This window comes from Polypterus senegalus, chromosome 1 (assembly GCF_016835505.1).
Source record: "Polypterus senegalus isolate Bchr_013 chromosome 1, ASM1683550v1, whole genome shotgun sequence".
Taxonomy (NCBI): domain Eukaryota; kingdom Metazoa; phylum Chordata; class Cladistia; order Polypteriformes; family Polypteridae; genus Polypterus; species Polypterus senegalus.
The window spans coordinates 330,165,713-330,192,788 of record NC_053154.1 but is presented as its reverse complement, the minus strand read 5'-3'; the positions used below and the strand labels follow the sequence as shown (position 1 = coordinate 330,192,788).

General features: G+C 41.7%; 1 protein-coding gene and 1 long non-coding RNA gene across 2 annotated transcripts in view; both read right to left on the bottom strand.

The window, feature by feature from the left end:
- Nucleotides 1-21,271, bottom strand: part of LOC120517732 — a 154,726-nt gene extending 133,455 nt beyond the window's left edge. Inside the window, exons 1-13 of the mRNA XM_039740230.1 lie at nt 21,211-21,271; nt 16,104-16,244; nt 15,675-15,782; nt 13,724-13,858; nt 9,850-9,972; nt 8,241-8,381; nt 7,984-8,091; nt 7,569-7,703; nt 6,456-6,575; nt 6,227-6,367; nt 5,243-5,350; nt 2,927-3,061; nt 1,702-1,821 (exon numbers count right to left, since the gene is read on the bottom strand). Coding sequence (XP_039596164.1) covers nt 1,702-1,821; nt 2,927-3,061; nt 5,243-5,350; nt 6,227-6,367; nt 6,456-6,575; nt 7,569-7,703; nt 7,984-8,091; nt 8,241-8,381; nt 9,850-9,972; nt 13,724-13,858; nt 15,675-15,782; nt 16,104-16,244; nt 21,211-21,271 — 1,576 coding nt within the window. The remainder of the gene's footprint in view (nt 1-1,701; nt 1,822-2,926; nt 3,062-5,242; nt 5,351-6,226; nt 6,368-6,455; nt 6,576-7,568; nt 7,704-7,983; nt 8,092-8,240; nt 8,382-9,849; nt 9,973-13,723; nt 13,859-15,674; nt 15,783-16,103; nt 16,245-21,210) is intronic.
- Nucleotides 21,272-21,281: 10 nt separating this feature from the next.
- Nucleotides 21,282-22,381, bottom strand: LOC120519679. The gene is made up of 3 exons (XR_005631622.1): nt 22,291-22,381; nt 21,962-22,090; nt 21,282-21,327 (listed from the first exon to the last, which is right to left on the bottom strand). It is a non-coding gene; the product is annotated as an uncharacterized LOC120519679 (long non-coding RNA).
- Nucleotides 22,382-27,076: the final 4,695 nt, after the last annotated feature.

The window sequence follows — 27,076 nt, the reverse complement described above, 5'->3', positions numbered from 1 at the left end:
TTAAGGAACAATCCTGGTATGGCACTCTCTGTCTATCTCTCTAGCTATCTCTGTTATATAGTGCCTTTCACACTAGCTATCCAGCAGCAGCCTATTTACGTACCTCCTACAACACCCCAAAGCCATGACATCCTTATGCCACATCGGTTAGATGGCGACTCTGAATGTTACACACTACTGTATATGTCGCCATTCCGGTTTGTCTTTATTGGTGTGTTCATTTCGACCGTTCTGAGGAGACATGCGAGTAAGACTTTCACTCAACTGTGCGACGCTGACAGCAGACCTGAACTGAACTTGAACAGATTCATAACTTCTGAATTTTATCCCACTGACATCAGATGTCTTGGTTTGGCATCTCACAGCCATCTTCTTCTTTCTGATATGATGTGCCTGTTTAGTAGACTCGCTTGTACAAAGTCACAGAACGTTACCTCAGTCTGTACCAAATGTGCTGCATTGAGCCTGAAAAGGTGGCAGTCGCAATACAATTCATGACCAGAATCAATGAGCGGTGTTGGCTATTTTGGGGGCCTCCAATGAACTTCTCTTTGCCCCTACATGAGCGTGTCTCAAAATTGAAATGAGTTGTTACTGGAAAAGGACAAGGCTTTATCTAAATGCTTATTGTCCAGCTCTCTTAAATTAGGAAGAAAGGACACCTTCATCTGAAAATGGGGAGTTGATGGTACATGTATAAAATGGAAATGTCCAATAATGGAGAAGCTAGTCCAGGGGTGGCAAACTCCAGTCCTGGAGAGCCGCAGTGGCTGCAGGTTTTCATTCTAACCTTTTCCTAATCAGTGACCAGTTTTCACTGAAATCAAATGTGAAACAAGTCAACAGTTGACCAGCTAAATTAGGGCTTCAAACTCCAACTAATTTCACTCCAACCAGTTTCTTAATGAGAAGCCAGTTCTTGCGGTTAATTAAACTCATTATTTAATTCTATGGCTTCTTGTTGCTCTCATTCTGACACAGCAGACATTTCCAGAACTGTCGGTTTTCTGTTTTTTTCTAAGAACATTGTCAAAATGTTTTGGGGACCTGGGAGATCAACCTTACTGAGACCTTCACCTTTCTTTAATTTCAGATGGGCACGGGTGAGCTGGTCATGTGGCACTTGTTTTGTGTCTCATTATTGTTCGGCAGCTAATTAAAGAAAAAGAAACAACTAAGGGGCCTGAGCCAAGTTAATTAAAATGAAGGCAAAAGAAGCTAACTAATGAAGAAGACGGTTAGAATGAAAACCTGCAGCCACTGCGGCACTCCAGGACTGGAGTTTGCCACCCCTGAGCTAGTCCATGGCAAGTCACACGTGTGGAAAGGTTCAATCAAGTTTCAGTAATGTACACCATCATGTATGGCTCAGCGCGGCTTTAAACAAGTCTTCTTCAGTTTTAGCCTAATGCCTGCTTAGGTGCCTAGCAGTGGCCCTTGATGGGCCACAGTGATCATCTGTGCTTTGTCACCAAGATGGTCACTTAAACCTTCCGTTTTCTACACTCACAACCTCACCGTTTTTTATTCCTTTCTGGATTTCTCCGTTACTGATGATCTTGGCTATTTAATGATCGAGTTTAGCTTAGCCAATAGCCAAGATCAGAAATCAGAGAGGTGATGACACGACTCGCCATGAGGAACCCCAGAGGTGAAAGTGAGAAAACAAACAGCAATCAAACAAACCGCTGTCCTGCTTACTTGATCCATACAAGAAGTAGCCCACGGCACAGGATGAGTCTTGAGGGTCACATGCGTGTACCGACTGGCAGGTATCCCAATAAAATGAAGAGGAGCAGTCATAACAAATTAATGTTCCACCTACAAATCAGAGAAATATGTTAGAGATGGCAATGTGAGGTGATGGACATCAGCTGATAAACAGCAGAAAGCTCCACAACAAGGGGAACAGGTTTCACTGAGGTGACGTGTTTTGAGTGCACGTTCAGAGGTGACATGGCTGACGCATGAGGAGAGCTTATTCAAATATATGACACAGACGCAATTTCAACACCCACTCTGTTCACTTTAAATAAATATATGAAATGCTGAACCTACGTGTTTTTACCTAAATTTGAACAAATAACTGGCTAATCAGGCCACCTGTGGTAACTCAGTCATTTTTTTCTTAATTCTTTTACTTAGGGTTTGCTTTATTTAAGATGTTAAAAATGATCAGACAAGGCACCTTTGGTGATGCGGCTGGGATGTTCTTAAGCTGAGCTCCCTAGCTCATAAACTAAAGATGCCAGATTCAAAACTCCAAAGAGGACAAATGTCAGGACCTGCCGCAAACCAAATCGACATCTTGATGGTTTCAGCAAGGCATAACACGTAGTCAACGTTCATTTGTAATTAAGGTGTGGTGACACTGACGGCTGTGCTTGAAAATGTTGAGCTCTAAAAGTGTGACATTGTAGAGTGGAAATCAATCCCAAACCTAATGAGCACTTAAGCTGTGCATAAACAGTCCTCAGAATTGGTTTATTTGCTCTCAAGTTGCAGTGTCCTCACGTTTGTTGCTGCAGGTACACGGACACAGCATGGAGGAACATCAGCCAAAAGACAAATGATGTCACCTCCTCACCTGATCAAGAAGCCCCAACCCTATCAAACCAGGCTGGAAGTGGGGGTTCAATTTGAACCCATGACTGGGAAGTGATGGTGCTCCTCCTCAGAAGTGCTCTACTCCAGAACCTTGTATCCATGGCACAGCCATTGACTAACAGTGGTTTTGGTCTTTTTCAGATCTTCCATTTCTGTTGGCCTTACTAAACGAGGTTCACCAGGCTGCCGTGTCAATTCCTTGAGCTGTTCACCCTCGTTTTATTACACACCCCACGTCTTCATCTGTACAATGAATGAGGACACTCGCAGATGACCTGAAACAGCAAACAACACAACCAGACACACAGCAGTGACTCACCGGCTTTATTGCACACATTGCCCTGGCAGCAGCTCGTTTGGGAGCTGAGCGGCACTTGCAGGTTGGTAGCTGCCATATCTGGATTGTCACAGACGTATTTCGTAGCACATCCAAGAAGAAGGTTTCCAGCAGCGCCTACACAAATATTATTAGAAAACATGATAGACTGAATAGCCCTCTTCTGTTTGTCAGGCTGGTTATTCTAAAAATAACCGTGCTCTTATTAACAGTTGGTGAAACATTAAGAGGTGATTGCGTCTCATCTCTCTGAAGCTATGTGAAGAGCTGATCGGTGAAACGGTAGGAGCTCAGTGGTTCAGCAGGTGACGCCGCATCTCACATCACCAGACTCCAGTTTGGGTGATTGCTGCAGTGCTTTCTACGTGCAGTCAGGCGGTGCTCACCAGTCGAGTTTTCTACAACTTTTTGTAACCCTTTTCACGTTGATTCTTCACCAACCTTCGTGGTACCTCTTTGATGGGCCTTGTATGCTTAAAATTAACTTTTAAATTGATATGCTTAGTGGACGCATTTATCCAAAACTATTTACAAAAGAGGTCAACATAACTAAGTGAACGTTAGTCTGGGGGACTGTTTAGGAACAACAAGCGTACAGGACAAGGTTACAAAGTTGACCATCACAAGTGAAAAACAAAATACAAGTGAGTTACAACTTTTAGGGTTACAAAACCTAAGAGCTAAGAAATACATCAAACGTCTCTTGAGCACAGGCCGAATTACAAATTGAGGTGGGGAACTCGTTCCCGCAGCAAGGACCTACACGTGAAAAGAGTCTCATTTGAGATTTGATGCCACACTGAAGCGGCATCACCAGACTCCATTCTCCATGAGAACGTAGTGGGCGAGGAGGAACAAACACGTATAGGTGTTGCTCCCCTGACTACTCCGTAGGCCACCATCAAGGATGTGAACTTAAAATGTGCCGCCAAGGTAGTCATCTGAAGAGAGGAGCGAGATGTGCCTATCTTGGCTGGTTGAACACATTTTGAATCAACTGTAGCAGCTGTCTGCATAAACTATTGTCAAACACACAAGTTTACTTCTCTAGCATTTGAACCACTTATATAAAAACAGACCATTGCACCCATGCTGACCAGCTTGTCTCAGTAGTAATCGGGTTCAAATTCCCGATTAATTGTAAATTCACTAATCACTTGGACAACCAGGTGACAATGGAATCCAAACAGGACCAGCAGTGAGCCTCATTGCTGTAAAATGAATACACTCTGGCGGTGTGGCCTGCCGTTTACTGAAATGACTAGTTCAGTATGCTGATGTTGACACAGAGCTGGGTAAGGACAATAGCTGGACACACACAATTGAGGATCCTTAAGAAATCGGCATGATAATTCATAGTACGTGGCTAAGCAGCAGAACCAGCTAAAATCAACCATCAGATACCAAGGTGTGAGCTGGACCTTCAGCTGAGAATGTGGGATATCACAGGGGTTAAAATGTATGAAGCACTCCTGCCACCAGTTTGAGTTCAGTCATCCCATTTCAAGGTTCTGAGTGATCATCTTCACATCATCTTGTAGCCTTCCAGGATGACTCACTTCACTCAGATGTGAACTCAGTCAATCACTCGTGGGACATCTGAGAAGGATGGCGATGATTTTGCCTTCCACCACAATGAGAGGCTCATTGACTTCTTTGTCTAGCAATGGAGTCAACATCCTCCATATAATTCTGCTTCATGGTGCACATGGTGTTTTTGTGGTGGTACAGCGTAGACCAGCATACGATGTTCTCATTTTCGTTATCTGCTGCTGCCCATGTAGGCTCTTTTCACCCATGGACTCTGACGGAGTGAATTTTCCTTCATGACCTCAGTGTTTGAACAGCCTTGTGTTACTACGAGCTGGAGTGTATTGTGATGGTGGGGGGGTCTTTAAAGTTTGATTAGGAGACAGTGGAGATGTCCATTAAAATGTCTTTATTTTAAAATACTGTATTACACACCTGGACAAACTCATTAGCCTACAACAAACCAAACGTTTCAGCTATGGGGAGTCACAGGCTGTCCAGCTTTGTCCCACCGAGTAAGAGAACAAGTCAATCAAGACTTTTTATCAAAAGCACGTTCTTTGGGAGGGATTGCGCTTCTACAAAGCAATTTGACTATTAATAAAGAAAAGATGCCATTCATATGTCGCAGGGTACAGAGAATGAGATCAGCTTTAGTTAAAAAAGTAAAACAAAGCAAAAAAACAAAAACCAAAACAACAACAGTCAGCACAATTAAAGACTGATCAAAAACCAGCAAGTTGCAATGCTGACACGTGTGAACCATACCTGATGTGAAGCAGTAGGCCTGATCACCTGTACAGGTGACCAAACTTGAGCAGGAAGGGTCACTTCCTTGGCAGCAGACCTGTCCATTCGGGTCACTGGATATGAAAACTGGGGATCAAAAAGTACAGGATGAAACCAACCTCAGCAGACTTGTTCAGTTGTCACCTAGAACTTCAGCTCTGTTCACCTCACGCTCTCAGCATCTCCACCCAGATCACCTCATGACAGTCACCTCAAGGCACCACACAGAGGGCACCGCCATGATTAATAATGTGAGGGCTTCAAAGGTTGGAGAAGAGTGAAGCCATCCAAAGGCCCCTGCACTCCTGTAAAGCAGGCCCACCAAGACTAAAGCTCTCATGATGAATGAAGGAGAAACTTAACGAATCGTGTCTTCCACTAACTGGGCACCACTGATCTCCAATCGGACTCCCTTGAGAATTTGATAATAATGGCAGTCTGACTCTGTTCAGTTCGATTTCTGGCTGTCAGAATACGTCACCCGGTGGTCCATCCACTTTCAGGACAGCTTAGGTGTGGTTGACTAAGTGACTCCATCAGTATCAGTACAAGTGTGTGGGTGAATGGACCCTGAGATGGACCAGCACCCTATTCAAGGATTTTCCCTTCTTTAAGCCCAGTGCTGCTGAGATAGGCAGCAGCCCCCTATGACCCTGAATTGAATCATGGGAGTTTGGGGATGCTGGATTATGGAACCATTACCATCAATGCCTCACAGATCCAAGGGACTGGATTCAGATTTCAGCAGCCTGAGTCCATGCAGGTGTCAAAGTCAAATTCACAAAGCCAGTTCAGGATAGCAAGAATTCTGCAAGCCCCTATTCCCACTGGTTTGGTGGATGAGTGACACATTGACCCGCTATGGCTGAACACGTGTGTGACTTGGACTTGCAGTAGGTGGATCGGGAAATCAATGAATTGTTGCAAGAAAGATCAGCGCCTTACGCCTTTTGAGCACTTTACCTGGTTGAGTGTTGCAAACGTCGGATTGGCAGCACTGTGAAGTCCAGCTGTTGCTCCCTAATCCATAGTTAACGGATGCACTGATGTTGCAATTCGCTGGGGCTGCACATTGTCTCCGGAAAGAGGGGTAACCGTATCCAACTGCAAAAAAAATAAAGACGTACGTTACAAGTGGGCAGTGACACACAGATAGAGAAAGAACCTCATGACACAAGTGAGAAATGCCCACCTGAGAATGACTTGACGTCACTTGAGCAGGAGGAGTTTGGGGAGGTGCAGGTGATAAGGCTGCTCAGACAAGTGTACCAGGAATATGGAGAGTAACACTCATTACAGATAGAGATAGAGCCTAAAATGGAAAGCCAACAAAATGGTGTTTAACTGCAGTAATGGCTGCGTTTGAAACAATAACTGATAACTGATGTTTGAGGAGATTGTAATTCTTACGAGCTGTGTGAGTCCTTCCAGTGTTAACAAGAGCGGACGATAAGAGGACAACGTCCACAAGGGGACTTGTGGGGAAGACAGCACCATCAAGTGGTGCCAGATCAGCATGGGACAATGAATGAAACAGAGGAACGGGACCTGCATGGGACACCAGACCACCACTGGGACAGCCGGTGACACTGAGGCTTAGTCCACACTAACCTGTTTTTGTTTCAAACGTTTCTCATCCCCACTGGTGCTTTCAGATTGTGTCTGTCACACTTCAGTGTGTGTTAGTCTGTTAGCCAAAACGGATGTTTGTTCACAAAGTCGATCGAAACGCAAACAAGGAGAGAAACAAATAGCAGCCTGAAGAAAACACCAAAGCAGACAGACGATTCTCTACGCTGTTAAACTTTACACACAAGAATAAGGTAGCTGAAGCCATAAGACTCCAGACTGAGAGTCCTGACAAAGTAAATACAGTTAGGGGGTCTGAGGCACAGTAGCCGTCGACTGATGTGGTCAACGCATTGAGGTCACAAAGGCCATCATCTCGACACGACAAGCAGGCGGCAGCATTTCTGAACGCTCTGTTTTTACATTCATCACAAGACCTGCAGTTTTCAGTTAGACATTTTGAGGCACGTTTTTGAAATGATTCATTTTGAGGGGCTGAAAATGCCATTTTAGTGTGGATGGAAGGACAAAATGACCTGGAAAAAGGTGCGTTATCAAACCATGTTAGTGTGAACGAAGCCTCAGGCACAGAGACAACTGACTAATGGACGCTACAGGCAGCAGTAAGCACCACAAGAACTGGAGAGCGTGAACTCTCATTACAACAGAAACGCACTGGCGTTGTCACACCGAGCGGCTCTCTTTCAAAGCAGTCTGCGATCACAATGATGCTCACTGGCTTTGTTGCAGAAGCTTCCTTGGCAGCAGAGAATCTGTGAAGGGACAGAAATTGCCAAGATGGAGGACACATTTGCAGGATTCTCACACACGTTTAGTGAAGCACATCCCTGGTAGCTAACTGATCCATCACCTGCAAGTCAAAAATATAAAAAACAAATGAGTTCACAGTGTCAACAGTGCAGACACAGCACAGCATTTCATGAACATAGCAGATCAGATAAAGCTGGGAATTTCTCAAATTGTCTTCTCGCTGCTCTGCACTTGTCCAGTGGCCACTGAACTGCATTTGGATTTCTGATTTCAGGTCACATTTCCAGCTCAGACGGGTAGGCAGACATGCTTGGGTTTACAGTTCAGGTCCTCAGTCGGTAGACAAGGTGACAAGCAAACAAAGCCTCACACTTACACACCTGACATGAAGCAATAGTTCTGGCTGCCCGTGCAAGTCACCGTCGCCTGGCAGGTGCCGTCATTTCCTGAGCAGCACACCAGCCCGTTTGGCTCGAGGGACACGTTAGCTAAATTAAAAGAAATAAAGAATCACACACAGGGTTATAAGTAAATATTTCTGCATAGAAATATAAAGTGTTTGAGCAGAAAGAAGTGAGTGTCCTGCACCACACGCCCCGAGGACATGAGAACCTAACTGTTTGGCGTTGACACTTACCGCTCCCCGTGTTGCACAGATTTGAGGCGCAGCACTGCACGTTCCATGTGTAGCTTCCTGCTCCGTCCCTGACAGACACGCTGGTATTGCAGATGGCAGGGACTGTGCAGTATTGCTGAGTGGTGCTGTTAGAAAGAAAATCTGACAAGAAGAAGTCACACGTGAGTTGGTTTAAATGGCTCAATGAGCTAGTAAATCACAGAACAAGAGGGATACATGAGGACATCACTGAGCAGACTGACTGAAGTACGACATCAAGTCTCATACTGGTAACATGCCATGGCTTCCTACTGTATGGACTGCTTCCCATGATGCAGCACAGCAAACTGGTTTACAGCTTGATGCCCATCCACTGCTCTTTCCTAACACCCAGTTTGGTTGAGACTGGCCTAAAGCATGTGAGTTTGGCTACACCAGTTACCAGTTAAGTGATTCAGTTACCCCTTAAATCGTGACTGGGCGGCCACACAATTTAGCTGGATGCTCCAGACTTCCTCCCACCTGTTCTGGGCCTCAGCAGCACAACCCACTCCTCTCTACACTCACTCCGTGTCCCTCAGCACATTGCGCTCTGACTTTTGTACTTTGACAGTCCAGTGCCAAACTCGTGTGAAGTCAAGGACTATAACATGCCCTCCGGCACCATCACTGCTGCTACCTAACATTGGTGTCCTGTAGGCTAAAACGCCACCATCTAATGACTGATTTCTCCTCAATAACTGCCTTCATTATTGTCCCTGTGATGTCCCTATGATGCCCATTAAGGTGCCTGAGGATGGATGACCAGCATCTGCTCTGTTCTTTCAAATGATTGGCCATCAGCTAAGTTTTACAGATTTTTCATCCTTGTCTCTTATGAATCAGTCAGGAGTAAATGTCGCTTTGTCTGACTGGTTTTCAGCCTACTCACTCCTAGCTGCTGAAACTCTCCAGGTTCTTAGTCACTTCTTGAACCTGATCTGGAGCTACGGGCAGATTACGGACCTCCTCACAAGTGCAAAGCTCAGGATGCTGTGTACTGCGAGGATTGGCAGTTTGAACTCCAAAGGTCTGATATGAGCCGCTTCTCTTGAAGCACTCAGCTCTTGTGGGAGACCAGCAGCTCAGTTAAAACAGAGTGAAACATCCCCCTGATCCTAACCGTTCAGTGGTTTCTATCATTAGAGAAGACAATAGCTTTAAGCAGGCTGTCTGTCCCTGCTGATCAATGGCCACTTCTATAGATGTCTGTTCTTGTGCTTCACTGTTTAGCGGGTTTCCTTACTTTATTTTCAGCAAATTCCAATCTACTCCATGATTGACATCCATGATGAAGCTCACTGTCTTCCAAGTGTCACTGCTCTGTCCCTGCTATCTTCTGAGTCAAGTGCATTCCCTAAGATGCATCTCACAAACTTAAGCTCTCTCAAAATGATATTCTTCTTTCAAAGCATAGAAACATTAAGCACTTTTTTTAATATCATGTCCATTTCTTTCAAGTGGGTGATATGAAGGGAGATCAGAAGGAGCTGCACACCAAAGAATTCATTGTGACCGGACCAACACCAGGAATACACGAGTCCACTGACATGGCACAACAAGTCACCGTGGTGGCCCTCGGTTCACTTACCTGCGCTAAACGACTGCTCCACCGTGGCACAGGCAGCGGCCTGAGAGCCACACGATGCAATTCTGTTCACACAGTTCACCCACGGGAAGGGAGAAAGACACTCGTTACAAATGAGAGTTGAATCTGAAACAGCAATGCAAACACGTTACTGTCTGTCCAGGGCTCGGCCTGTCCATCTGACTTTAACATGTTGTCGTTTTTCTCTCTTTTTCAGCATTTCAAGTGACAATGTTAACAGGGTGGCACAATAGTTAGACCTGCTGTTTAATAGCTCTACAGACTAGGGGGCACATCACTTGTGGAGTTTGTATATTCCTCCTATGTTCACAAGGGGCCTCATGTATAAACAGCGCGTATGCACAAAAATGTTGTGTACGCACATTTCCACGCTCACTTTGATATACGTGTAAAAAGTAATCTTGGTTTAAAGACACAGACATTTTTGTGGTAGCGTCAGACCATGCGTATGCACATTTCAGCTTGGTTTTGTAAAGGGTGCCACCCAACGTCAAAGAAGTGCTACTGTTTCTGTGTCATTTCCCTTTCTTTTTTAGATTTGCATATCCATGACTCAGACTTTATAAAATACACTGAAATGACCTGTTTACAAATTTTGATCACATAATTGTAATCACTCAGTAACGATATAATAGTGCATGGAATGGCCAATTATTCCTAATTCAACATACCGCAGCCGCTTTAGCATTGTTATTCTCCGTGCTCCACCCAGAGTATTTTAACCCATTGTATCCCTGTGTGGTATCACAGCTCAGCAGCAGATGATGGGAAATCTCAGTCTATTTGAACTTCTCCCATCTAGCAAACGCTTCGGATCTTTTCCTGCACAGACCTTGAGGCTCAGAAACAGTTTTACCCCAAGAGCTACAAGCGAACTCAATCAGCCAATCAAGTGGTCCCGGCTGAATTGTTTGTACTTAGAATTACAATTTCCTCACTGAAAACTTGCACTACAACTGGACTATTGTACAACCCGAGCCATTTCATGAACCATTTGCGCTATCTGCACTATATGTAAATAATAATAACAATAAGTTGTATTTATAGAGCGCCTTTCACAAACCCAATGTCGCTTTATATGCACAGTAAAAAAAAAAAAAATCACACAGAAGACAAAAGTTTGTAGAAGAGGAAAGTTTTGAGTTGAGATTTAAAGGTGGAGAAAGAGGAGCAATCTGAGAGAGACTGAGGAGGAGAGTTCCAGAGTTGAGGGGCCATAACACTGAAGGACCTGCCTGCACTTGTACTGTCATAGTGTATATTTTTCATTGTTTTTTACCATATTATTATTATCATTTTATAGGGAAAATAGTTTATGGAGGAGTTACATATTGAATCTCATTGTAGCACACAATGACAATAAAGGAATTCAGTTCAATTCAATAGAAGAGAGCACATATTTAAAGAGGATGACTGGCTTCTAAGTTGATTTAGATTTCCAACAGTTATCCTCTTGGCGCTGTGTGCCGTTAGACTACTAGGATGTATACTTCATATCATTTTTATTATGCAATGAATTAAAACATGTATATTATATTTTAAAGACAAATTGTCAACGTCATTTAAATGATATATACTGTAAATAATTAAACATGTAGGGGGGGACTTTGTATGTTTTCCTGGTGGGTTTCCTCTGTGTGCACTTAATTCTTCTAAAAAAACATCAAGTCGAGCTTTGAAAGTCCCTAAAGTCTTACTTTCTACCAATGCTACTTGGTAGCTTATTCCAAGTGTCTGTGGTTCTTCGTTTAAAGAAAAACTTCCTAATGTTTGTGAATAATTTACCCATAAGAAGTTTCCAACTGTGTCCCCATGTTCTTGATGAACTCATTTTAAAATACAAGTCTCGATCCACTGGTCTAATGCCCTTCATAATTGTAAACACTTCACTCAGATCTCCTCTTAATCTTCTTTTGCTTGAACTGTAAAGGCTCAGCTCTTTGAATCTTTCCTCTTAACTCATCCCCTGTAGCCCTGACTCAGCCTAGTCGCTCTTCTCTGGACCTTCTCTAGTGCTGCTGTGTCTTTATGGAGACCAAAACTGGACCCAAGACTCCAGATGAGGCCTCACCAGTGTGTTATAAAGCTTGAGCAGAACCTCCTGTGACTTGTACTGCACACATCAAGGTGCTATATGAACACTGTCTGGAAGTTGATATCTTAGAGTCCACTATGACTCCTTAAATCCTCCTCATAAGGCTGGACTCTCAATTTTCAGATCTTCTATTGTATGTTGTAACCTAACATTTTTACTTCCAATGAGTAATACTTTACATTTACTGATGTTCAACTTCCTCTGCTACATATCAGAACAGGCCTGTATGCTTGCCACTTGCTCACTTGTGAAGACCTCAGAAGAATGTACATTTATTGCATCTGCTATTTCACTGTCTGTATCTTTTAGTTCTCCTTTACTATTCCTGGTGCATTTCACCTCATCCTTGACTGTCGTTTTACTACTAAATTATCTCTTGGGGTCGTCTCTCACCTTATCTGCTCTATTTCTCTCCAACTGTCTTCTAGCCTCCCTGATATCCTTCTTAATGGTTGCCCTCTTGTTCTCATATACCTTACGATTCACTTTGCAGTTATTCATCTTACACGTTGTAGTTTTTTTTTGCTGCTTGTTTTTTTAACTCTTTGTTTACCCACTGCAGAGTTTTGTTTTAAATCTCCAATTAATTCCAAATTTAGGTCTGTATCTGACCTGCATTACATTTTTAAACCTGTTCCACTGCTCCTCGACTGTCTCCACACTTAAAAGCTTATCCCAGTCTATCCTCCTTAGACTTTGCTGCATTTTTTAAAATTTACCCTACCGAAGTTAAAATTAGCAGTTTTAGTCTTTGCATTTGCTCTCTTACAGAACACTGAGAACTGTGTTATATTCTGGTCACATGACCTTAGCAGCCCAATAACCTCAACACCCTCAATTCTGTCCTGATTATTACAGACTATTAAATCCATACAGGCTTCACCCCGTGTTGTTGCTTCAACATACTTTGTTAAAAGCAGTCACTGATTATTTCTGAAAACTTTTTCTCTTGTGTTCCACCATTTGTAAGGTTATTCCAGTTAATATGTTGGCAGTTAAAGTCCCCCATGACTATAATATCCCCCTGTAAACTTGCCTTTTTAAAATTCCTAAAAAGATGTGCATTACTGTCTGCATTAGGCCGTCTATAACACACCTATAATAAGGCCTATTTCCCTAATGCTTTCCAGATAAGTCCAGATGTCCTCACTAAGATGGGGCTCATCGTCCAACTGAAGAGGACTTGCGTTTAAATTCTGTTTGGTATTAACAGCAACCTCGCCTCCTTTTCTGTTCTGTCTATCTTCCCTAATAATGTGTATCCCTCTGTCTTGCACTCACCCCCATCTTTGTTATTTAGCCAGGTTTCCGTTATTACTATAATATCATAATTATGCTCCTCTACATACAACTCTAACTCTCTTGCTTTTTTTGTTACTTCTAGTATTACATCAAGCTATTTTTAATGTGTTACTCCTTTTACTTTTACATCTAAAGGTTGTGTATGAATTTTTCATGCATTTTTATTTACAATGCATTTTTATTTTCAGACTAATCTTCAACTAGAACAACTAGTTGCCTTAACAGATTCATTGATATTATGGATGTCATATTTAGAAATGTCAGTGCAAGAAGACTGTGCTAGACATGGAGTACCCTTAACTACAGCAGTTCGGAAACCCCCAGAAATCTGACAAAGAGAGGCAGAGGCGACCGCCATACTGCTGTGAGCTGGCAGAGTTGACCTGCTGTGCCTCTGTGCCACCTCACTGGGCCCTAAACAGAGTGATTGCCCGCTCTTTGCCACACCAGACTCCTTACTGAGGTTATTGCAGAGATTTTCTTGACAACAGTGAAGCGGAGAAGTCAGAGATATTTGGAAGAGACTTCTTAAGTTGGACGGATCTTCACAGACACTTCCTGAGGTGCAGCCCTGGTATACAAGAGAGCCATCATCTGTGGAAGAAAACCAGAAGTGAGGCGACATTCACTGTGAAAACACCATCTTTGTTATCCAGCCTAGTCATGGCTGAGCCCAGTTTAAGATTCAATAAGAACCACAGAAAAAGTTCATGGGCAGGCAGCCTGAAAAAAAAACACCAAATGAAGGCGAACAGGAAACTCCACCTGAAAGAGAAATTCATCAAGCAAATGTCCTCCATGTGTGTATATGGATGTAATGACAGGGAAGCCTTCAGATTATTCCTAAGAGATGGATGGCTTTTTCCCATTATCTGCTGATGATTAATTGACGGAATTCCTGTTCCTCCTCTAAATGTTTCTGCACTGGAGCAAGTTTCAGTGTAAAATAATACAAAGATAAAAGTATGATAATAATACAAAAAATCAGAAAATGATACAATCATGGAAGACTGATATTTTTCCTGCTCACTTTCTGTATGGACCAGGAGATAATGTACAGTCAAAAATCAAGCTAAGGTCAGACTCAAAAGCCAAGGCTGCCTTTGAAACAAACTGGAAATGTAATCCAAAATCAGATGTCCACACTGAGAGGAAGAGATCAAAAAATGGAGAGTCTACAAGAACAAAAGGTTTGAGAAGATCTGAGTCTGAGATCCATTCCTTAAACTCAGATATTTATAAACTGTCACTCTGGTGACGTCACAGGCAGCACAAAGCCTATGTGGGAGAATGGCAGTGACAACAGAAAAAACGGTAAAAAACAGCGGTGCCATAGGAAGCAAGGATGGTGTTGCAGCATAAAAGGAAAAATTTTGGAGTTTAACAATTTACACTAAAACAAAAACGTATAATTTGAGTTTTAAAAACCTGTATTTGATCAATGTATAGATTGGAAATTCGTCCTGTAAATTCCATAAAAATTAATAAAGGTGCGCTAATCAAGACGTCCTCCCATCAGCTCCAGTGCACTCCTGCTGAATGATGGGAATTGTAGTCCCTGCCTTGGCACAGCCACAAAGGTGCAGATGTGATGAAAATTGCCAGAAATGTTTAGTTTATATATTCTAAACAGCCTTCTTCCTACATCAAAGGCACATATTTTACTGGTCATGAGACAGCGCAGTTTCACAAATGTTTCTCTTAATCAAAGGTTCTGCTGTGATTTAGATCAGAAAAACAAGTCTGAAGATGCTCCATACATTCAGCTATTCTTTATGTAACAAACTTCAGATTCGCTGGAAAGCCATAATCCTGTTTACTGACAGTGAGCGGCCATTTTGTTCCTCGGGTGCACTCAGTTTGGCCAGGTTGTCAAAGCTGTCATGGTCATCTCTTGGTAGTATGCCTGGTTTGCTCCAATTCAAACATCAGTGCAGGTTTCCAAGTGAGCGCACTTCACCTTAGCCTCCACTAGATGTCAGACTTTATCTGTGCTAATTCTGTGGGCCAATCCAATCCTATTATTGTCATCTGTTACTAAGAAGGATCAGTTGGTTGCCTCTCAACTGTTTCTTCAGCTCCTCTAGTGCTCCATGATCAGAACATCACAGTCCACTCCACTGCAAAGGATTCTTAGTATTTTAGAATACATTTTGAGCAAACCATTCCATGATTAACATTTACTGATTCCCAACTTTGATTAGATCGTGTTGATAATTTCTGCCATTTCACCTCCACATAAACACTTACTGGCATCACACGCACAATTAAGTCACATGCACCAACTGAAAGGGCACCATACAGGAGATTCATCTGCAGGACAACCTTTCTACTAAAATGGGTCACCATGGATGAGATAACAAAGAACATGCCTGAAACATAATGAACACGTCACTGTCAGGGTACTAACCTGATACAAAGCAGTGGTCCTGAATACCCGTGCAGCTCACTGTTGTTTGACACATACCATCACTTCCAGCACAGCAAATCAGCCCATTAGGATCACTGGATATGGAAACTGGTATCCAAAAAGGACAAAAAAGATAGCTTTCATGACCAATATTCACCTGTAAAAATCTGCATGACCAACGGAGAGGCACAGAGCCAGAATGAAGTTGGTGCATGAAAATGTAAAAAACAACAGAAAATGAAGTATTCAAGAACAACTGTCATTGCTCAGTGTAAGTTCCTTCGGCAGTTAGTTTAGACACATCAAGTCCTGGGTGAAGAACACAGAAATAAACAGGGCGACTAGCAGAAGGGGTCTGGACTACAAACTGGAACATCCATCATCGCTGCCTGACATCGATACAAAGAAGGTGAAAGCGTTCCTTCTAACCTGCATTATTGTTGCATAGAGATGAGTTGCAGCACTCTGAAAGCCTGGTGACACTTCCATACCCGTAATTGAGGGACACACTTTTGGGACACGTCCCTGCAGCCATGCACTGTCTGGTGTAGCTTGTGAAATTGAGCCAAACTGTAGAGGAGAAAAACAACACACAAGGGACAATGCAGTGGCACACTATGATCTCTTCACGTATGGATACGTTCATATGGCACCTTTCCCTGGGCTCCTAGATGCCTTTTTTATAACCATTTATAAACTTAGGCGTTAAGGATCAACACACGTGGATGACAAAAAACAGAAATGGAGAAAAAAACATAAGGGATGTCATAAGCAGAATAAGCTGTAAAGGGGACTCTAAAGAGGGGGTACAGAGAATCTCCTGGACGGCCATGTTGTACTGACATGCAGAGGGATCCTAAAAGTCACCAAGAAAACAACATTTTATTTAATGTCCATAGAAGCATCGCCTGCCACGGTACATTTGTCACCAGGGGCCTCATGCATAACGCCGTGTGTAGAACTCGCACTATAACATGACTTAAGCACAAAAGCCAAAATGTGCTTACGCACAGAAAAATCCAGATGCAGGAATCTGTGCGTACTCCAACTTCAATGTTCTTCCGCTACATAAATCCAGGTCAGCGTGAAAAGTAACGCTCGTGCACACGCCTGATGTCCCGCCCCAGCTCCTCCCAGAATTACACCTCTTTGAATATGCAAATCAATATAAATCGCCCTTAAGCTCAGATTTCTGTGAAAAGACAATGGGAAAAGCACGGGGAAAATATAAGAATTTCAGCAAATAACAAAGGCAAAGGAAAAACATACAATTTGTTTAATTAAACCGTGGAATAATCAACAAAAGGAAGTTGATCGAGTGACATAGCGTGTTGGAGAAACTTGAAAGGTCAGATATCAAAGTCGCCGTGAAAAGCCGAGTTGTAGCCCACCGTCTGAGTGTCATATGAAAACTTATTAGGGTGGAGAGAAAAAAATAGGCACACAGTGGGGAAAAACCACGAAATGTCAACTTCAATCTCGAAATCTCCACTTTAAACACGTAGTTTATTTTGTCATTAAAGTAGAACATCATAAACATCATCTTAAAATCGTTTAATTAACCAGTTTCTCAAATCACATCGTAATTAAAGTGCACGTTAAATGCTTTGTTTTGTATTTGATCTTCTACTCGTATGTGATCTATGTGTGTGAATCACTACTTGCTTCTTAAACCGGCTCTCTTCCTCCGACTGGACACAGAATCCATTACATTCGTAATATTACAGTTCTCTGAATAACTAAAATACTGAGATGTAGACGTGATATCATTTTCATGATTATAGGAGTTAAAGCACATTATTAAACACGGGTTTCACGATGCAGTGATTGTGCGCGACCTTCCCATTTATCCGAATTGTGTGTTTTACACCAGCCATCCAGAGTGCTTAGATCTTCTGGTCAGTTGTCTATTGTTGTCTCTCGTACCAAGTGTAAAACTAAGGGAGACAGGGCCTTTGCAGCTGCTGCTCCTCGCCTGTGGAACTCTTTACCTCATCACATAAAGGAGTCGTCTACAATTGAACTGTTCAAAACGAGAATTAAGACTCGTTTCTATTCACTTGCATTCCGTGACCTTCAGTAATACTGATGGTTTCCTCATTGTGATTATGTAACATTACTTCTGTTTATTATTTATGTTCATTTATTTTATTTCCATTTATGTTATTCATGTTAATTGTATGTTTTTCTTTTATTCTATTATTGTAAAGCACTTTGGCCACAGCATTCCTATGTTGCTTTAAATGTGCTATATAAATAAAGTTGACATTGACATTGACCTTCGATGAAATCATTTATTGCAGCACTACTCAGGGGCGGCTCTAGGCTTGTGGCGGCCCTGGGCAGAGAAAGAATCGGTGGCTTCCACGCCCGCCAATGTCAATATGGTATCTTATACACGGTGGATGGCCACGTCTTTTGCGGACACTGCATAGCTGCCTTGTGCTCATGACACAAGCATTTAACTTTTGCCGAAACTTGTCGCTGTGTTTTTAGCTGTGTTGTTATTTTCTCTTTCTGTTTTATATTCAATATATGTTGGCGTAGCCGCCCCTGCAGTCCTTGCTTTTCTTTCCCCAAGTAACCGATCGCCATACAATCAGCTCTGTAATAGAAGTTAAGCCATCTGTAAGCTTAGCGCCGATTCTTCAAAACATTTAAGGAACATTGAACTATCTTCGTAGTACATGTTTAATTATTCTATCCTTCACGACACTCCCAGTGAAGAATATTGATTATTTAAATGAAGTTAAAGTTTTATGTGTATAATTTAATAAACATATTTTGCTGCATTTCACCTTAAAAATGATATCGTCTTCATATGTAAATACGCGCTTTATAAAGTGGCTCAGGTTGTGCGATATTATAACTGTAGTGCAAGTTTACAGTGCGGTGATTGTACTTATAAGTCCTAACAGTTCTACAAGGAGCAATTGATTGAGTGCGTTTAGAGTTCTTAGGATGAAACTGTTTCTGAACCGCGAGGTCCGTACAGGAAAGGCTTTGAAACGTTTTGCCGTGGCTGAGACAGCGTGTCCTTGAAGCTGTATAACGAGAATTCTATATGGAATATGGAAAAATATGATCCGCTGTGGCAACTCCTAACGGGAGCAGCTGAAAGAAGAAGAAGAAGAAGAAGAAGAAGGTGCAGTGAGAGTAACAACGCTAAAGCAGTTCTGGTATTTGGAATACTATGGCTGTTCCCTGGACCATTATATTGTTACAAGTTAATTACAATCAGATGCGTTACACTAATAAACAATATGCGGTTAGTTTCAGTGTATTTATAAAGCCGCGTCATGAAAATAAGGTGTAACCACACAGGAACAGTAGCACTGCTTTGACGCTGGGTGTCGCCAGTCTGCCAAACCGAGCGAAGAACTTGCGTACGACAAGGCATGAGGTACCGTGGAAAAGTGCATGGCTTTACGCCAAGTGTAGGTTTTATACATCGCGATTTGAACGTGGAAAAGTTCTTAGGCAACATTTCAAGAGCAGCGGCCGCTCACCTCCACCAGTAGCAGGTCCTGCAGCCAACACTATTCTCTTTGAGGTCCTGGGGCCTCATGTATACAGTAAATGCTGCGTAGGCACAGGAATGTTGCGTAAGAACTTTTCCACGTTCAAATTGCGATGTATAAAACCTACACTTGGCGTAAAGCCATGCACTTTTCCACGGTACCTCATGCCTTGTCATACGCAAGTTCTCTGCTCAGCTGTGCAAACTGGTGGCACCCAGCGTCAAAGCAGTGCTACTGTTCCTGTGTGGTTACACCTTATTTTCCTGTGGAAGCAGTGAGCTGTAAAAGCATGCTGAGACTTTACAGCTCAGGACATGGCATGGTGTTTTCTTTTTTTTTTTTAATTTTTAGAGAGTTTAAGATTTGACATGATGAAAATTTTTTAAATTATGAAGGAAACTCTCCAGTGGTGGCGCCATTTTTAAGGGTACATTTCCACAAGTATTTGAAAGTTTGACTACAGAACACCACATACACAGAATAAGTAAAGTAGTAGTGTGGTGGACATTAGGAACCCCTAAATCTCAACTGGATGTTGTTTTGGAGGAATTAGGACAGGACTGGCAAGCTTTGGTGAGAGCAATGGCCTCTTCTCGTCACATTGTTCTAATGACATGCTGAACACGTTAGTGCAAAGGGCACCATAACAAACGGATGGTTGTTAGAACTCCGCCTTGTGTTTATTGGCTTCCAGTTATTGTCCTTTTCATTTTTTTATATTTTATTGATTTTATTGTAATCATTCCATACAAATAGATCCATTTTTTACAAAAAAATAGGATTGAAAACAAATCAACTCCCACGCCTGAGAAAGAGAGCCTGGCCAACAGAGCACAAAGCTGGAGTACTAGGGTGTTGTACCGTGTTAGCCATTATGAATGTAGGGAATAGGCAAGCAAAATGACACCTTTCACTGGCTAACTAAAAAGATTACAATATGCAAGCTTTCGAGGCAACTCAGGCCCCTTCTTCAGGTGAGATGGAATCAACAGTTAAAGGAAGAAAATGTGACCTGAGGCACAAGTGTGGTGATGTGTGCCCAGCCTGTTATTTGTGTGAACAAACCACTCCTCAGCCTGGCATAGGCTAGATGGAAATTAAGAGGTGACCTGACTGACATGTTCAAAATTATGAAGAGAAACAGCACAGAGCATCAGAGCTGTGACCTTAAAATAAGTTATTCAACGAGGAAACAAGTATGCAAGATGGAGAATTATCAAGAGCAAACTCCAGAAAAACGTAGGAAGCGTTTCTTCATGACGGGAAACACAGACACATGGAATAAGTCAGCACGTAGTATGGTGGTCAGTAGGCTCCTTCAAAAGGTGACTCAACAGTTATTTTCTATCTATCTATCTATCTATCTATCTATCTATCTATCTATCTATCTATCATATAGTGCCTTTCATATCTATCTATCTATTATATAGTGCCTTTCATATCTATCTATCTATCTATCTATCTATCTATCTATCTATCTATCTATTATATAGTGCCTTTCACTTCTATCTATCTATCTATTATATAGTGCCTTTCACTCTATCTATCTATTATATAGTGCCTTTCACTCTATCTATCTATCTGAGCTTTTTTTACCTATTTATCTACAATATACAATATAATATTGTATAAAAAGAGGCACAATTTCTATGCAACAAACATCATATAAAAACCCTCATGGCTGTCATGCATGACTGGATCCAAGTTGATGCCAAGTCTGTGTACCTTCAGTGGTGCCATGCTAAGACTGGTTACCTCTGCAGCTGGGCCGTGGCATCTCATGCCAAAGGGCTTGTGACTTCCATTGGCATTAGGGCTGCAGCCCATATTGGACAGACCTTGGTAGTCATTTATCTCTTACAGCTCTGTTATCACCATCTGGGAGATCTTTAGGAAAACACTCAGGGACGGACCTTGTTCTAGATGGGATGACGGGCTAAGGCAAGGCATGATCATTCATGAAGACACGGTTGCCTGTAGCTTCATTAGCATGTCACTTGTGACAAAACGCTTACATAGATTGTGCGATTCCAGCAGAGTTTCACACACGTCAGATGCTGAGCTGCATGTCGTCATCCCGTTGTTACAGGTATCCCAGGAAGAAGGTGAAAAGCACGTATTGCAAACAGTATCTGAAAAGAAAAATACAAAAAACAATTAATGACATTGAGCAAAGCTCAGTTTTTTTAAATAACTAAGTAAAAAACGTTTAGTCGTTTTATGACACTTTACATACTGCCTGTCTCTGGCATGAACATCTTTAAAAACAGAGTGTTTAGAGATAACAGAAGAGGGTGAAACAATCATTTCCATTTCAAAAACCGTAAATAGCTGACTTCATCCATTCACCAGTGAAGGCTTTGCAGCGGTACAACTACACCATCACCATACAGTGTGTTTACTTAATAGAGTAATTAATTAAAACAAAAAAAAAAAATGAAGTCTATAATGTGGAAAGCAGAAGCAAATTCTGAGATAGCACCATCACAATATTCAGGCCACACACTTTGGTGTCCCTAAGACTTATTGCCAAATAATCCAATGGCTCTCTGTTTTCAAACTCCAGTCTATCACCTTAAGGTAAAGACAAATCAGCAGTCACCCACCTTGATGGCCTCACCAGCAATGCTCAAAAGTTCAACTCATTACCATCATCAGTGGTCCAACAAGAAATGATTGCCCTTCGTGGACCTCAGGCTGACCTGTTTGGTGGGCCAATCTGAACACAACCTGATTCTTTCATCAAATTAATAATAAGTTGCTTACTCAAGGAATTGCACAGGAGGCTCTGGCAGCACCTTAACGCCACTCCAATATTCAAGCCCAACTGGACTTCAGCATATGCAGGGTAGTCACAAATATTTTTCGTGATGCATCCACAAATCCCACTTTCACCTGTAGGGTAGTTGGAAAAAAAAGAAAGAAATAAGGCAAGTTAATGAGACATCTGGAAATCTCCAAAATGTGGAGCTAAGGAGCCCACTGGGAATGTGATGAAGGGCCACATATCCACACAAAGCCATTGGGCCCGACTTGAAAACATTTAGCAAACAGGTGGTGACAGATAAGAACCCCCCAAAGAATGTCTTACTTACTGCAGAAGCAGGAGTCTTGTGGCCCTGTGCAGTTCACGGTGGTCTGGCAAATGACGTCACCACAGCAAACCAGGCCATTGGACTCGTTGAAGGCACCAAGGGTGACTAAAAATGAAATAGAAATCAAATGTAGTCCAAGAATGAAGTCATCGACTCTGTGGTCGCACGGTGAAGGGAGAGACACCCAGTTGGATGCCCTCTGAAGTAACGTCAAAATATGGCATCCAACTCCACCCTGCCTGGAGTTCAGACAATATTCGATACATTACTGCATTTAATACATAATCAGCTTATGAAGTGTCATTCTTTTAATCATGGTATATATTTTATTTTATTAGGTTCCATTGTTTTTATCATACATTCTTCATTTGTTTTCCCTCTTTGCCAATCCTATAAAGCTTAAGTATTTGTTCGATTATAATGAAATGTTAGTTTTGTATCTCCACCTACAACACTTGGCCAAAAGTTTGTGGACATCTGACCGTCACACCTATTTAAGCTTGTTTGACATCCCATTCCAAAACCATGGCATTAATATGGAGTTGGCCTTCCATAACAGCCTCCACAAGATTTGGAGATATGTGGGGGCATTTGGGTTCTTTCACCAAAAGAGCATTTCTGAGATTTGTTTCTGATGTTGGATGAGAAGACCTGACTGACAATTGATGTTCCAAATCATCCCAAAGGTGTTCAAGAGGGTTAAGATTTGAGTTCTGTGCAGGCTACTCAAGCTCCTCCATGTCTTTATGGACATTTGTGCACAGGAGACAAAGTGTTGCTCCAAAGTTGGAAGTGCACAGTAGTCTCAGATGTCTTTTTCTACTGTAGCATTACCAGTTCACCTCACTGGAACCACGGAGACTAGTCCAAACCCTGCAATTATCCCCATTGCCCCAACAACAAACTTTAGAGTAGGCACTGTGCAGTTCAGAAAGAAGTGTTCTTCTGGCATCTGCCAAAAGACAAATATGTCCATCAGACTGCCAGTGAAGCTCACTGATCACTCCAGAGCACATGTCCACTCCTCCAGAGCCTAATGGTGGGTGCTTTACCTCAATCCAGCCGATGCGTGGCATTGTACATACTGTAGTTATCTTAGGCTTGAGTGCAGGAAACCATTTAGTGAAGCTCCCAACGCACAGTTCTTGTGCAGCTTGTTGCTTTGTTGTAGGTGATGTCCAGGGGTGGGTCGTAACGAGCTACATTTACTTGAGTAACTGTTTTAAAGAAAAATTGTACTTCTAAGAGTAGTTTTACTGCACCATACTTTTTACTTTTACTTGAGTACATTTGTGAAGAAGAAACGCTACTCTTACTCCGCTACATTGGGCGACACTCGACTCGTTACTTTTATCCATTGGCCCCGTGTGGCCGCCGCGTAAACCGTTTCCCATTCATTCTCTATGGTAGTGCTAAACCACTGCCAATGTGGTCTCTCTTCTGCCACTTCCGTTTCGGGGGGCGCTGTTCTGCGCTTTTCGCCGCTCTGCCTGCCTGCCTGCCTGCAAGCGTCTGCTTAAATCGTTAAGTTTAAAATGTCGATCGCGGTTATTTCTGTTGATTAATTCATGCTTTCATTGATTACAGCTAATACTGTTATCAAGTGGTTGCCTTTTTTGCCTGTTGTATACAATCTGTTTAGCGTCTTTCACATCTACCGCCATTCTCACTGCCCGCTTGCCTGCGTGCAGCGTGTGTCGATTGATATATGATTTAATGTATCTTCTTTTTGACAATTCTCCAAGTTGTAAATATGTATATACATTATATATAAAACGAAACTACTATAAAGCTAATAGTGTTAAGTATCTGTCTAGTGCCTTCTCTGAGTGCCTATTATATATATAAGTGCCTTCCCTATCTACCGTTTATCTAGTGCCTTTCACATGTGAATGTCCTCTCAGTGCCTGCTTGCCTTTCTGCACCTGTCATATAGTGCCTTTCACATCTGTCTGTTTTTCTCCTGACAGTTTTATATCTTCTATTATGCAGTGCCTTCCCAGTTTATCTATCTAGTAACTTCTCTGTCTGTGTATTATTCAGTGGTCTGTCTGACAGAACCTAAAAATAAGAACAGTTATAAGGACACTTGTTCATGTTAATTGCAGTCTCAATTTTTATTTTTTTTAAAAAAGATCATCCCACATCTATTATACAGTGGCTTTCCTATTTGTCTGTCTATCTAGTGCCTTTCAGATCTATATGTACTCTAACGGGCTTCTTGCTTTCCTGCAGCATGTGTTGAATAATTAACAGACTGAATCATTTTCCATTTATTTTATTGACATAAATCTCAGATACACACACACATATACTGTGTATATATACAGTATATATATATAATAAAACTAATATATTGCTAATGCTGAGATCTAGCTGTCTAGTGCATTCTCTGTCTGTTTTCTTATATAGTGCCTTTGCTGTCTGCCTATTATAAAGTGAATTCCCTGTCTATCTGTCTTTGTAGTAATAATAGTATTATTAATTTTTGGTTTCCATTTCTGCCTTGTATATAGTGCCTTTCCTATCTATCACTCATATATAATGCCTTTCGTGTCTGTCTATTTATCTACCTACCAAGAAGCTTCTCTGCCTGTATATTATTTATTGTATACTCTGTTTTTTTCTGACAGTTTTGTATCTGTTATACAGTGCCTTCCATATCTATCGGCCTGTCTGGTGCCTTTCACATCTACTTGTACTCTCATTATCTGCTTGCCTTCCTAAAGTATCTGTTGATTAATAAAAAGGCTGTACCATTTTTCATTTAGCAGTGCCTTCTCTGTCTGTCTTTTATACAGTGAACTCCCTGTCTATCTATATATTAATAACAGTAATTTTATTATTATATAGCAGCTTCCCTGTCTGCCTATCATAGAGTGCCTTTCTTTCCTGTCTGTCTGTCTATCTATCTATATATCTGTCTATCTATCTATCTCCTTAGTTGTTTTTTTATATATCTATTATACAGTGCCTTCCCTATTTATTTATATATCTAGTGACTTCTCTGTCAGTCTGTCTGTCTGTGTGCTATGGATCTTAAAAATAACAGTTAAATGGACACTTGTTCATGTTAATTGCAGTGTCAATTATTAAAAATAATATTTTAAAAGAAGTATCCCACATGAAAATACTGTATAACAATCTCATTAACTGACAGTACATACCAGCTTATAAATTTTGTGTCGGTTTGATATCACTTTCTCCCCAGCATGGAATCAAACTCAGGTCTCTGAGGCACGGCAGGCCTGCTGCGCTCTGATTGGCTGAGCAGTCTGTGTCCACTATCCGTGATTGGCCAGTCAAGGTAAAGTGAGACGCGCACAAGCATCAGCTGTGCTATTTGGAGTATGCAGTGTCATACTGTCAGTGTATATACGATGTATATCTTGTCACTGTAACACACACGTTACCTAATGTAGGTATCGGCTTCAAAAGCTTTGTGGTGAACAACTGAGATTTGGGTTATTTGTGCATCTTTATTTTGTAAAGATGTTATTTATTTTTACTCAGTTCTTATTTTATTATTTGGGAAATAGCAGAATTTTGACATTATTTTATAATAATTTATTATGTTCAAACAGTTACTCAGTACCTTCGTAGTCTTTTCACCAAGTACTTTTTTACTCTTACTGGAGTAATTTTTTGGATGATGACTACTTTTTACTTCTACTTGAGTAATATTATTTTGAAGTGCCGCTACTCTTACTTGAGTACAATTTCTGGCTACTCTACCCACCTCTGGTGATGTCGCAGAGGAGAGGCCCCTTCTATGAGTTTGCATGGTCTTCCACTTTGGGGCTGAGCTGTTGTTCCTCCTGAACAATAATGGCACTTGTAGTTTGAGCAGAGCAGACGTGTGGCAAAGGTGGCGTTCTATGACGGTGCCATATTTCAGGATGACCCAGTGTTTGTTAGCTGGGATTACATGGCTACTGCAATTGCTGATCTGATGCACCTGTTAACAATGAGGTAAGTGAACGCAATCAGCTGGAGGGATTTCCACCTGTCTTTAGCTATACTGTGTGGAGAACGGAAGACTTTGCTTTATTTCATATCAAGTAGGATGTTAATGTAACCTTCCTGACACTTAGCTTGAATCTTGACACAGGATGACCTCAGTCAGACAGATAAAACCAAGAACTATTAGAGAGATTGGATTGTGTGGTTGCAAATGGAAAGTTATGGAGGCCTGCCGCCTTGTGACAATATACAGATATACTTGTGTGTACTGACGTATCCCATGATACTAGAGAAACCTCTAAAGAACCTTAAAGACGTGTGGCTGAGGTATGGAAGCCTTAAACTAACATCATAATGAGAAGTTATTTTTGTTAAGGCAATCATTTCTTTTCTTCATTCTTGTGTGAACCCTTTGAATTTCATTAAAACTTTTAAACAACAACACTTGAACTGTGGAAACTTTTGTGTACACCTCATGCTCAATGCTTGAACTTTTTCCAGTAGTGGCAGAATTTTGGAAACATTGGAAAACACGGCCACTTGCTGCATCAGTCACATTTCTTGGGCTCCAAAAAGAAGCTCCAAGAAAATTCTTTATTTCTCGGGAATGTTTGGGGAGCGGAGCTCCTAGTCAGGCACTGATTGGCTTACGATACCAAAACACGATTACTTCAAAGTTGTAAAAAGCGCTACCACCGCCTGCCACTTGAGACACTACAGCCACTTTCATATCCATTATGTGCGTTGTGTTTTTTAAATATTACAATAAGCGATCTGCATTTATTTTTATTACCATATGCAGCTTACATTTATTTTATATTTT